Source organism: Amblyomma maculatum, chromosome 11 (assembly GCF_055883805.1).
Source record: "Amblyomma maculatum isolate TAMU_Amacu chromosome 11, ASM5588380v1, whole genome shotgun sequence".
NCBI lineage: Eukaryota > Metazoa > Arthropoda > Arachnida > Ixodida > Ixodidae > Amblyomma > Amblyomma maculatum.
The window spans coordinates 140,474,144-140,488,292 of record NC_139354.1 but is presented as its reverse complement, the minus strand read 5'-3'; the positions used below and the strand labels follow the sequence as shown (position 1 = coordinate 140,488,292).

The window sequence follows — 14,149 nt, the reverse complement described above, 5'->3', positions numbered from 1 at the left end:
AAAGGATGCCTGTAACGCTAGCCTAACGGACTACAAACGATTTATAAGAAGAAAGACATATGTTAACAGCAGAAATGAGAAACATGAGTCTGGAGACGTTGTAACTGTGATAGAATTACCCAACGGTTTAAATTTGTATTTAGAAAGGAATTGTATTTAATTATCAATTTATTTACTGCATTCCTGCCATACAGTTCCCGGCATTATATAAAGTAAAACCTAATACCCGTAATGAGGAATAGAGAAAACGGGCATCAGTGAAGAATAGGAACAGTATACTGCTTTGTAATAATCCCGTTCTACATCATAGCCAGGGAATAGGAACCGCGACTTCAAACTGGACAGAGATGAGAACAAGGCCACTCGTCCTGTTCACTTCTTGTCTCTGTCCTGTTCGAAGTTGCGGTTTTAACCCCCTCACAACAATCTTTGACCAACTGCGCTAAAACATGCCTTTTTTGATCGATCCATCTAGTGCTTTTTCCAACAGTCAGTAACATCAGTTGTAGTGTGTAAGCATGGCCTGTGACTTGTGCACGCTCCGAGCTATCGATCTTAAACTCACTGCCATGCTGAGAACTAGAGAATTATTGTAAATAAAATGCATCATTTTAATAAACACGTCTAGCAATGCCTCATTTAAAATTCTAGCATCTAGTATAATGAATTTCTGCTGAGTTAGTGTTTCTTTCAAAGATTATCTTCTGCATTTAGAGAGTGTCGGTTCACCTTATAAAGAAGGCTGATGATTCATTTTGGTCTGAACTAGACATTAAATAAGGGGATGAATATTTTATTTCTATGCTTTCTAGCAACAATACGCTCTTTGAAAGGAAAAAAGAAATAGTTGATATCAGACAGGATTGGTCAATAAAAAGATATTGTATTCTCCTTATGCTACATATCTACAGGGTACTGAAAGTCTGTGCGGCCCCTGTGACAGCGGTTTATTTCCGTGAGCCTAATATACAGATTGCTCTGCGCTGCGAATAGGAATTGCACTCAGCAATGAAAGAAGAAAAAGCATGCAAATGCTATATTTTTCTCTTAGGGTGAGCGCTCCACTGGACGCAGCCAAAAAAAGCGCGGCCGTGGACGGCAACCTAGAAGAGTACTGGTAGGCAGCTCTCTTCTCCATCCGGGATTGGGCGCTGGCATGCAATCACTTTTGTGGGCGTGGCTATTCGACTGGGATTTTAATAATATTCCCATGTTCATATATTTCCTGATTCCTGATTCGTCTCTTTCAGAGCAGCTTTCGCTTTGCTGATGAGTTGTGTTGCGACCCACATTTGCGTTTCATATTTAGAAAAACAGTATGCAACTGGTATGAACTCACACTCTTTATTAGAAAGTACTGCTACCACAAAACACAAAAATAACTAGGGGCATTTTGAGAGTGCTCTCGCTTGAGGCTATTTGTTTTGGACGAAAGAGTCTGGTTTATCAGCATTGACCGCAATTCCAGTATAGCGGTTTTGTGAAAGATAAATGCCGTTATTCTTTTTGTCTCTAGTGGCTATCCACCAAAACAACACATAATACCACCGTGTTACAAACACGAACGGTCTTTTGAAAGCAGCATCGCGAAGATCAAGGATCGTGAACTGGGTCAGGACATGCGCTAATTTGCGACAGAAGTTTATTCAAGCAAAGGTTTTTAAGAGGATACCATACCAACTCGCCTAAATCTCTATCCTACACACGTGACGCCTGGCCGAGGTGCTCAGTTTTTCCGAAAGTAGGTTTCTTCATAACGTATCCTGCAACTGAACAGGGTAGTAAGTTTGCTCACCAAAAGAGTGGGAGTGTAACACCTTTTCAATCCTCACACCTTTCGCCACCGTTGAACACAAATGCTGCTGTATCGAAAAGGTTTGAATTCTTGGCTTTTTGAAACATCTACTGCTAATGAAAGTGGGCATGAATGCTGGCTGTGAATCACAAAATATTACTGAAATTAAGCAAGAACAGTTATTTAAAATTTACACTCCGTCGCGTACTTTTGGGACAAATATCGGATTTTCACTAGTCGTGATGGGAACATAAAAAAGAGATATACATAACATATTTAGGTTAATATAAGTGCTTACGCTCGCTGACTGAACACTATATTGAATTAATTTCGTTAATTCTAGTTATGGCGTTTTAACGATATAGTGCATAGAATACCTTTGTTTGCTATTTAAATATTTTTGACGAAATCTTATGAAAAATTGATTATGATTTTCATTCCTTTCTATATTCTGTATATTTTATTCGAGGCTTTGTACTATGTGTTGAAACGACAGATTTGATTCCATAAACACTGAAATTTACCAATGACACATGGAAGAGGAGAAAGCGTCCTTAAAACATGAGTAACTGAAGCAGCATGATGTCTATTATTGCTCTTCCGGGACAAATTTTTTTCTGGCTAAGGCAGCGAAGGCTGCCTTGGAGCTCTCGTCACTGCATTACTACGCTATGTAGTTCTGGCATATCTCGTCTCGGTAACGGTTTCGGTTTCAGTTCGAGCTTTACTTGAAAATAAAGTTTTCAAGGATCCAGCGACGCAGAAATGCCTTTGTTTAGACTGCTTAAGGCCTAATTTAACGTAAATTAGGAGAAATTAATATCGCACTCTCCTTAATGTCGAAACAAGCGCATTGCGAAAGCGTGAAGAAACCGGCGGGTAGATGCAGCAGAAGCATCCGGCGCAGTCTTAAGAAGACTTCCGACATATGGTGCAGTGATCCGGTCAGTTCTAGGGAGCCCTAGTTTGCCCTGCTACAGTACTGATTTGAAAACGCGCTACACTAACATTTTACTGACCTGTGTTCTTGTACAACTGAGATCTAGTAATACCGTCATTATGTACCGCAAAAGTATATATTCTAGAGTGCGATCCACGAAAATTATGAAGGAAATATATTCTGCGCTGCAGTTAGCTGATGCGTTTCTGCTCTGTAGCTTGGCTGCATAGCCAGAAGAAAATTTTCCGGGAGTATAGAGACACCGTTTTCAAAAATGAAGCTAGAGATGATTTACGTTTGTAATCATCATCGGCCTTACTATGCCTATTGCAAGAAAGAAGCTTCTCAGATCCCTTACGTTACCTTGTCCAAGCAGGGACGACATTATCTGTGCAAACACAATCTCCTCCAGCCACGACTATGCCACCTTTTGCTACACGTATAGCTTCGAATTCAGAATCCAGGTAGAACGAGAGGAAGAAGATTGTTTACACGGTTGGAGGAGCAGTGAACAAGGGTAAATGGGGTACGGCTCAGTTCGCCGGTCGAGCAAACGTTTCGACAAGTGGACTTGTCTTCGTATCGACAAAGCGATCATCACTGGCAGGGGTTTAAATTTGCTTCTGCTTCTGAAGAAGAAACGCTGGGGAGGGGAAAGTGGGTGAGAAGAAAGTAGGTGTGAAGGAGTGGGGAGGGGAGGATGGGTGAGAAGAAAGTAGGTCATGGAGCGAACAAAACAAAAAAGTGAACAAATAAAACAAATAAATTTATTTAGCCATCAAACAAGCAAGTAGGTCGATTTTACCTAGTCAACAAGGTTTTCGCAGAAACATTGTTTACCACAGACATACGAGGAAGACCAATTATTTCTAGCAATAATAAGCCCGCAGAAAACCTCTCAATATTCCTAATTCGCCATCTAGCAGACTTCCTGACCCAGCTTCCTTCGTTTTTGCAGGACGCACCTCATTTTCTCCAAATTATTGAGCGTATAATAACACCACCAATCTTGCAGATGATTGTATACCTGTCACACTTGACGTCGCGGTACTCTACACTAATATTCTTATCGATGAAGGTATCGACGCCTTCTCCCAAGTATTAATCAACCACCTCCATCCGCATGCCTCTGAAGTTTATCTCTCGCTCCTTAGACTACTCCTAACTATAAATTATTTCGGGTTCTATTCATCCTATTATTTGCAGATATTTGGAACTAGCATGGGTGCTCTATTCGCGCCGTCTTACGCGAATATTGGGCGCGAGGACATAACGTGGCGCCACGCCTCGGAAGCGCCCACGTGACGAACTAAGTGAAATAACGCGCGTTGAACGGGGTCTGTAGGATGCTCTCCTAGGCAGTTCAGTGGCGCGTTTACATTACAATCATTTATTTATTTGATATGCACCTCAATCTGGGCCTGTATAAGCTTATTTTGAGATATTAGACCCACTCATTCGGCAAAAAAGCACTTCACCGAATAAGAGTTATTGAAGTTGACGAGCTTTGCATACTACGACCTGCACTGGCTGCAGCATTGCTGCTGTTATAAAAAAAACATACAAAATATCAACTGAAGCTACTACCCAACAAATCAGATTTAAACGGTCACTGAACAGGTAATATGATTCCTCTGCTAGAGCAGAGGACCGTCACGAGTCTGCCAGAGGTTAAGCGCGTTTGCATAGCGCCGGCGGAAGAGGCACCGTTCGCCTGCTCCTTTGATCCAGACAAATTTGACTGTGGGAATAACATGGATAAATTTTTTTTAACGTGTGAAGAAGTGCATTCCACTCAGCGAATTTTTGCGAAGTGAATACCGTGACTGGCACTCTTCGGTAGAGCGGATATTTGGTTTCCCCGGGCACAGTAGCTTTTCTTTCCAAGCACACCTCGACTCGATCAGCACAACATAACATGCATGCAATGCTCTATCTTTTGTTTGTTCACACACTCTGTCATTGGAAACTGCTACAGCACTGAAGGCGCTGCCTGAGACAACACACCATCCATAGCGCTGCCCGAGGCGGCAGAACGTTCTAGTTTACTGTAGTGAAACTTCCGAGTCAACCCGTTCATTTAAAATGAGTTGAGACGTTCTGGCTTTCCCATGATACTTCCTTCCTTTGGGAGCGTGTTGCTTTATGCAGAAGCCACCATCTCTGCCATCGTTCCAGCAATAAAGTTGTTCACTTCACAAGTGACAACCGCAAATTAAAATGTGCGCGCTATTTCGTCTGCCGCTCACTGAACTGTTCAGAGCCAGCTTAATGGACGAAATCTTGCTCGCTGAAATGTCCGCTGCGCACATCATGAGAATGATCACTCGCTTCTTTGCCCATTCAATTCTTGATTAAGGAAGATTCTGTGAGCTTATGTTTCGGGTAGCAATGGGATCTTGCGCCGGGTTTCCTCGCTCACCTCCGGGTACAGAGCAATAACGGACCGTAGCAACAGCTTAAATAAATTTCAGCAGCCTCAGCAATGATGCAGGATCCAAATGTGTAAGGCTGCCATTCTTTATCAATCAAACTACATAAATAAACGCGGGTAATAGCATTTAAAATGCACAAGTTCAATCGAGCGTCTGCTTCAGCAGCAGTAAGAGGAGTCACGTGATCCTACTTACGAGAGGTCGACACTACAGCCGTTCTCTCCAGTAGTGGTGCTCGCTCCTAATATTCATGGCAGTTCTAGAATCTGATATACTAAATTCATTGCCGGAAGAGCCACTTATACACCTGCGCTATATTGACGATATTTTCATTATATGGCAGCGTGGATCAGAATCACTCCAGTCGTTCATCTCGCATCTTAATAATCACCACACTGGCAATAAATTCACTTGTCAGTCGTCGCAATTAAAAGTCGACTTTCTCGACACCACGGTGTCAGTGGAAAATAGAAAACTTAAAACTTCTTTGTACAGAAAGCCATCGGATAAGAAACAATACCTAGATTTTGCGAGTCATTATCCAAGATATTGTAAGCAAGGAATATTTGTAGGACAGGCGACACGGCTTAGAAGAATATGTAGCGATGATGATAACAACCTCAACGAACTACATTCATTGAAAGCAAACTAATCCAGAGGAACTATCCCAGTAAATCCCTTTATACGGCCCTCGGAAAAGCAAGCACTTTAAACCGCAACGATGTGCTCACGAAACGACCAAAGGCCAACACTGAAGGCCAGCCTTCTTTTGTAACTAAATACTCCAATGCCCTTCCAAACATAAATAATATTCTGCGGAAATACCATTCCATGCTAACGTCTAATGAACGCCTGAAGAAAATATTTTTCGGAGGCACCAAGATTAACATACAACAAGCATCCAACACAACCACACCCTTTCTCTCGACCTAGATGTAAGACGTGCAGTCATATACAAAAAGATACCACGGTTAAAATTAATGAAAGTGATTTCACTTTTCACATAAAATCAGGCTTTAACTGCACATCTTCAAACGTTATCTACCTTCTAGAATACGCCTTCTGTCATAAACAGTACATCGTAGAGAGAGGGGAACGAATGTACATAAGGCTTAATGGACATCGGGCAGACGCAGGAAAAAAAAACCTCTCGAAAGCAATTTCCCAAAATTTCAATCAAAGAGACCATAACTTCGAATAAATTAAAGTGTATATTCTCCAGTCAGGCTTTAAATCTGCAAGGGACAGAAAATATAGAGAGGCATATCTAATTCATAAATGTAGAACATTGAAACCAGCAGGAATAGATATATCTACGGGAACGTTACAATCCCTTAGGTATATTCCCTCTGCATCATAACTATTCGGGAAAACAATCCCTCCTAGCGTTAACTGTACAGTTTATTCACAACGCATGTTGTGCATAAATAGTATAACCTGTACAATATTATAACCTGTACATGTTCCTCCAAACACATTTACTCCTTATCACTTGATGTTTGAGTTCGTTCTTGAACCTTTTTTTTTTCATGTCAATTGAGGGTTCACTGTGCGGTTATTATCCTGTGACTTTGTACTTCTCTCCCCCTCCCCCCCTACACCTTTGCAGAAAGTTTTAGGAATTATCTCCCTTAGATAAATGCCTTATCAGGGCCCATTGCAAAGCCTGTCCCTTTGTAATGTGTATCTGATCCAAACCCGCTTAAGTGGTGACGAATCATCTACCCGCTATTGTAGTTTTTCCTGGTAGTGCCGCTTTTACTTCTTTTGCAGGCTACAGTATTCCTGGCTCCAGGCTGAGAAATACATACTGAAGATTTTTTTTTATCACTCCATGACCTACTTTTTTTTCACCCATCCTCCCCTCCCCTGTTTCTTCACACCTGCTTTCTTCTCACCCACTTTCCCCTCCCCAGCGTTTCTTCTTTGGAGCAAAACCGTATTTGAACACCTGCCAGTGATGATCGCTTTGCCCAGACGAAGACAAGTCCACTTGTCGAAACGTTGGCTCGACCTGCGAACTGAGGCGTACCCCCTTTACCCTTGTTCACTGCTCCTTCGAATTCACAATGTATACGTAGCTAACCCCCTAATCTTTCCTTTAAATAACATGACCTGCCTATGTTAATTTCTTCTTGATTAGAACACAAATATCACAACAAGATTTTTTTTCCTATTTCACTGTACTCTTTTCCTGCCTCTTCACCATATTCCTATCATTTTCGTTTCTATATCTTTCTGCCTTGACCTCAATGTAGATCGCACTGTTTTTAATTGGCTCGGATTTTCTACCACTGTATTGAAGTGCAATATTCTGAAGACATATATATAACAGTGTCTTAGTGATATAGATAAAGTAACAATCAGGATATTTGAGTACGAATCCATGCGCCACTTGCACTTTTATTCTAGTCTTTTTACACAAGTGGGACGAATCTGCTCTGACCCTCTACAATAAGCAGACATGGTCACATGCGAATTGTACTCCCTCGTCGTCTCGGGTAAACTACTGTTGAATTCTGATACAGTTGAACATTTCTTTGGCTTTCTTCGCAGTAATTCCTAGACTACCTCTCTATTCCGCCTGTCTAGATCACCGACCACTTTTTGTACTTTGCCAATGTTGTAAGCTAATCACGGATTTGTATTTCCTTTCTTTTATACCCAGTTGTTTCCAGTCGAAGTGCCTGAACCTTTTTCGTTAACAGCATTTGCCTAGTAAGGGACAACAGCTATTGCAAAAGTATATACGAATAAATGTTTGAAATGCTTGCATTCCAAAAAAAAACTTTTTCTGTTAAATTTTTGGGACTGTCTATTTGCTTTGTAGGCAGCGACCTTCATATTATTAGCCCTAATAGGCCAACAACACTGTGCTGACATTTCTAAAAATCCAGAATTACAACATTTCAAACAATGTGCTTATGAAAGAAGCTTTTGTCTTGACGCTGCCTAAACTCTGCTATTTACGTTTTCAGCGAACGGTAGACTGCCAAAAAAATTGCACTGTTGGTATTACGGCTCTACCTGACGGGCATCTCTGTCTCGTGGTAAGCTTGAATTATGTGTTCTGTCTATGCTAACTACGCACGGGCCCAATACGAACAAGCAGTGAAATACCCTTTCAAGAAGCCAGTTTTGTTGTCAGAAAAAAAAAAATAGTTCTAGGAGTCACGGATTAGGTTTTGAATACAGCTAGAAGTAAAAATATCCCTGCGTTCATACTCTAGATGGTCATTAGGTTGTAAGATATGTATATATTTATTCAATATACCAATAAACGGTCTTCACTTCGAGGGTGTTACGGAGGGTTAGTTACAATAGGATTGCACAGCAATTTTATAAGGAACAAAAAGGAAAATCGAGTAAATGAAATGCTCATAAGTGACGACTGAAATATTAATAAAGAAAAATGGATAAACTAGAAGCATTGCAAGTAAACATAAGCGAAGTCGCCACATTCACACATGAAAATCACGAAGAAAAAGAGAACACTAAAAAAGGTACTCCTAATTACGAATGGCAAAGAGACGTGCCCGAATAATTCGGGTCAGATACATTGACAGCGCGTCGTGGTACGGTATTGCATCACCTTCTTGGGGCAGTAAGAGAGAACGTATAGATATTTGACTGGCAGGTTTTTTCGCCTTCATGTAGATAATCTCGACATGCTGAGGCAACTGGTGCTGATTGGAAGAATTCTTCATGAAGGTTGTTTTATTATGGTTTATGGCCTTTAATGCCCCAAAATGACTGAGGCTATCAAAAGACGCTATAAAGGAGGGCACCGGCTATTTCGACCTCCTGAGGTTTACTCAAGTGCACTGACTTAGCACAGCAACCGGGCGCCTTGCTTGTCGCCTGCATCAAAAAGCGGCTCCCGCGGCCGGGATTTGATCCCGCATCGTTGGGCACAGTAGTGGAGCGCCCTGACCACTGTACCACTGCCGTCGGGTCCTTCATGAAGGGAAATATGGTTCTAAGTACATAAAAGGGCGGCAGGCGAAATATTCTAGTGTGGTGTGCGAGGCATAAGTCACTTTTATTTTGTAATTAGATGCTAATGTAAAACGTGAATACTCTGCAAAAGAAGGCAAAAGAAAAGGTTTTGTGAAACCACATGTGACGATACAAGTTGTACAAACTGCTTGCCCGTGTTTGTTTTTCTGAGCTAGCCCTACAAAGCTTGATAAGTTGCATCTCCGCACTGTTTCTTATTAGGAATTTAATAATCTTGAGTAATGAGCATCATAAGGACGCATGAAGAAAAAAACAATTACTGCTTGCAGCTCGTAGCTTCGTCTTATCCAAACAAGGCATTATGATACTCTCAGACGTTCGAATTTACACCGGCTCTCCGGCGTTAGGCGGGAATTCGCTTCATTTGCTGGAGTCGAGGACAGCGAGAAATCGAGAATGCTTCGTAAAGACCGATAAAGAACCACTTAAATCAATAAAAGAGGGTGGAGAGCTAGTACTTTTGGGCACAAAACACTAGAGAGCCGAAGTATATTACCAACACATATTTCGTATATTACACAATATAGGCATGAACAATACATTTAGTCCTGTTTTTATAGTGCCTGTATGTTGATTTTTAGTTATTGACTATATATACCCAGTTGTTTGCTACTTGCTCTATCTGTATGCTGTGGTCTAAAAAGTCAACACCACTAGTGAAAGGGTCCTGAAAGTGCATCAGTGTTTAGCTTCCGCATCCCGTTTGGGTAATTCGCCGCGTAAATGTAGGTGTCTAAATAACAATAGCCATGTCAGTCTATAAATGCGGAAGATCCCATTCTCGTCTGCGGTCTCCGCCCATTTTACCATGGAAGCTTGCAGCATTTGTCTGATTTTAAAATATATGAAATACAGAATATATACGGAATCGTTAAAGGATCAAGCTGACTTTAGGGTCAACCACAATATATCTCACATTTTTGTGCGACGAGTTTTTATTACTCACCAACATCATATTGAAACTAGAACGTTCGGGTGATACCTACCGTTTCAGCGTCGTATTAATCTACAACGTACTTTAATAAGCAGCCGACTTCCGGCAGGGAAAAATGGCAGTAATGATATGTACCAAGTTGCAGTCTATCTCGAACAAAATCGAGCGTTTTCAACCGAAGAAGGTTCCGAAATGCTGGTCAGAGAGAGTCCTAGCGCTCTCATTAGTGTTAAAGCATCGAATGTTTCGAAATACAAGCACGTTTTTATAGCATCCTTTGTGGTTCAGTTATTGCTTTCAGCTTACAAGCTTGATTGGAGCAAGCAGATGCATAATCAGTAGCCGATCAGTGTGGACACACTGCTAGTGGACCACCCCATGCACAATTTCTGTACTTATTTTCTTATGCATGGTGTGGGCGTAAATAAGCACAACATGGTATTCCGTTTTTATTGAGTCATGCCTTCCCTATCTAAAATAAAGTACTGTTATTTAACTATAGGAGCTCACAAATGTTTACTTCCAGCATGTAGGTACATACATGCTACATATACCAATGTTTGTCATGCGGCGGTTACAGTGTTGAAAGGCGCTGAATTGCTGTGTTCACTTTTGTACACTCGTGCACGGTGTTGATCACCGGCCTTCTTCAGCCTTACACAGGCCACACGTGCAACGTCATGCGGTGTTGTTCGACTACTCTATTCATAGTCTGCTATTTCTGTTCTGAAAGGCAATACCGTAAGACAGTCGAGTAGATTGAGACATCGACTATAAACCACTATTAACACATATTTCAACATACATGCAACGTTGAAGCATCGTATTTGCGCTCAAAATGGTTAATTTCTGCATGAGCGGAGATTTTGAGCTTGTATACATACACGGAAATACAGCGTGCGTCGTCTGTTTCTCTTGCTGTCTAGCTACGTATTTTGGACTCTGAGTTTATAGATCTGTCACTAACTTGCCCAATTTATGAAAGCGCTCAGAGAGCAAATGCATCGATTTTTCAGAATTCCTCGATATTGAAAGCTTTAAATCTATATTGCTGTAGTTAAACAATGGAAAGGTTTTCACCTTACCGTACAAACTGACGACTAATTGGAGCATTAAAGTTTGAGCTTCTCCTCACAGCATCAAACAACTGCAAAGATCGGCGATGTCGTCATCGACGGCGATATTTATAACTAGAATTGTTTTCTCCCACAACCTGCGAAGCGTTATTGGATGCGGTCGAACAAAACCACGGCTTTTCATTAGCTATTGATTTTTACTTGTTTAAATCAATTATTTCTATGGGGGAAATGTACCTACACAGTCAAAGATGTCACACAAGGCCTCCACCTGGCGTTGGTTGCTGCTTAGAATCCTGAAAGCCGTGGTGATTTTACTCACCGACTGTACCGCTGTGTCAATCAGTGCCAAAACATTTCGCCTGACTAAAGTGCAAACTATGAACATTCTAAGCCTCAAATTTTGTCGAATTCTCAAAGCAGTGCTGTTTTTCTTTTATTAAATTGATTAATTTAGAAACAAATGTTTTCCTGGCAGCGCACATTGTATTTTTTTGCAGTTTTTATCTAGCATGCCTTTTTTCTAGTGACATAGAGAACAGCTGATATTTTCAAAAATATATCAGCAGGTGACAACTTTGTTTGCAATTTACTGTTTTTTTGCCGGTATGTACAAACTGTTTTTAAATAAGCCGGTAACTCCATTCCCTTCACACAATCCACGGGAAGAAAATAACAGCCCCTTTACCCTGCTATGGTTTCAAAATGTTCGAAAACCTTAAAATGCTGTACGTAAGGCTCGCGTTTTGTTTGCAATCAGAAATCATATCGGCCGTTTCCTTCATGTTCGGAAGATATCTCGGAAATGTTCAGGTGGGAAGTGATTTGCATCTTCGCTAAACTCTAGGTGCGTTGGTCTAGGATATATTTTAATTCAATGAAGCTACAATAAACATTGTGATATTTTGTCTGGAACGTATTATTAGGGCACAGAATAACCAGATAGCGCATGAGAAATGTTGGCGTTTAATTCGATAGCATCGAAAACATCCGTGTCGGCGTTATGAACGAAATATCAACGCTATTGCTGTGACCGATCGTAGCCGGTTGCTGAAATGGATGAGCAATAACTGGTTCTAAGGTTGTTTGGCTCCAGGCCTCTCTGTGACATAGCCAATTTTGCATTAGCTTCCAACTGGGGCTTCTGAATTCAGGTGGGAGAGCGGAGGAAACGGAACCTTGCAGGTCACTTGCATGCCGAGTCAAACATGCCACCCGTAGGCCACAGAGGTAACAGCGTACGGAAGAGTCATGTGAGACATTATATTTGGTCGCATGGTCTTTCACATAATTGGGTAGCTTATGACTGTGTGCTAATGAGCATGCACAAAGTAGACGAGAAATTAAAGAAAAGTTGATGAATCCAGTGTCAATGGGTACATACGCGAACGAGCCTCCCTAAGAGGAAACACGGACTGCAGCAATCAACGCTTTGGCGTCATACCATTAAAGGCGAAACATAATTGTATCTATAATTTGAATATATGCCTAGCACTTTCTGCCACTGTTGGAGGCTGGCATATAAAATCATTAGGACGTGTTGCCGGAGCAAAATAGCAGACGCTACAAGTCCCGAGGGATGATATGCCTATATAAGAAAAGGGTTTCATTTCTGATTTCGCTTAAAACACGCTATTGTCCAGGATTTCGAGTCATCTGAAAATCATTTAGCTTATAGCACTCATATCACATCTAATATATGCCCGTAGTTTATGTCTAAAACATATATTTGACTTAACATCAATTTGAGCCTCTATTATTAATTAGACCTTGAAATTATAATTTTAAGATATGCCGGCGAGCAGCATAACTTTTCATAGATTGTGGCAAGGAAATCTGTTTTCCTTCTGGCGGCACTGCAGGGCGATAACAAAATGGCGAAACTCGTCATCGTGCAGTCGCCTTCAAATGTGGCCCCATTCCAGATCTCTTGTGGATCGAATACTCCCTTTGACATTATTACAGTGTCGCGAAAATTAGAACGCATTGGTTAGATAATTGGACAACAGTACATCATATGTATTGCATATTCAAAGTATTGAGTTGGTCGAAATTCGATTTGTGGTTTGATTATTGCTTGTGGAGCGTAGCCATCCTCGTCACAGCTCTCGAACTCCTTCAATTAGACAACAGGGTTTTCAAAAGTAGATGCCAGAAGTTTACGCTAACATAATCATCGATTGCCGCAGCAATTTTCAATTCAGCCTGTGTTCAATGTTCCAGCCTCGGGGCCATACCTTCACAAGAGGAGGTGCTATAAAACATGGATGCTATCTGGGCGACTGCAAATCAGGACATTGCCAGCACCGATATGAGACAGTAAGCTGCCGACTACCGGCAGCGGATACAACTGCCAAGCCTTACTATGTCACGCCAGAGAAATAATTACCCCTTTTACATATGTATATCCAAATTAATTTTAATTTTATTCGAGAAAACCACATTTAATAAAATAAATATATAAAATAAAAACTGAAGTTTTTTTTTTTTTTAATTTTTACTGTAGACTCAGAAGATCTATTGTTGTCAGTCTTATGGCTTGTTGGTCACTGCTGGGTTAGATCTAAGGCGCTTTCAAACTAGGACCAAAAAGCGCACTGAAATTCAATGTTCGCAAGGATATAATTATGTTTCTGCTGCACCGTCATCATTGTTTGAGGGACCTGCCAAGGCAGCGGCTACTCCTAAGGCAAAGACCTACTTCGACACCAAATTAACTAATTTGGTGTATTACCAACTAGCCGGCACCTCAACGCTTGTTAAAATTAACAAAGTTCACGTCACGCGCTGTAAAGCGGTCTTTTAAGAGTGCTCACTTCCTGGCAATACTGGTTCACATGGCCATTACAGAGTATCACCAGGTAAACAGAATTTCCTTCGCAAAAGCTGCTCTGCTTCTTCTTTTTGCTTTTTAATTGCGGTACCTCTCGTGAGGCTCGTTGAGATATA

At 41.1% G+C, this 14,149-nt stretch overlaps 1 protein-coding gene across 2 annotated transcripts in view; it reads left to right on the top strand.

Annotated features, from left to right (window-relative positions):
- The window catches only part of LOC146175082 (uncharacterized), a 49,746-nt gene extending 36,071 nt beyond the window's left edge, over positions 1-13,675 (top strand). The window contains exons 6-8 of one of the 2 annotated variants that reach the window (XM_084584509.1): positions 1,052-1,117; positions 8,149-8,220; positions 13,424-13,502. In XM_084584509.1, the coding sequence (XP_084440635.1) occupies positions 1,052-1,117; positions 8,149-8,158 (76 nt within the window). In that variant the 3' untranslated portion in view covers positions 8,159-8,220; positions 13,424-13,502. Of the gene's footprint in view, positions 1-1,051; positions 1,118-8,148; positions 8,221-13,423 lie in introns of both variants that reach the window. The other variant, XM_084584508.1, reaches the window with a different exon arrangement.
- The last annotated feature ends 474 nt before the right edge of the window (positions 13,676-14,149 follow it).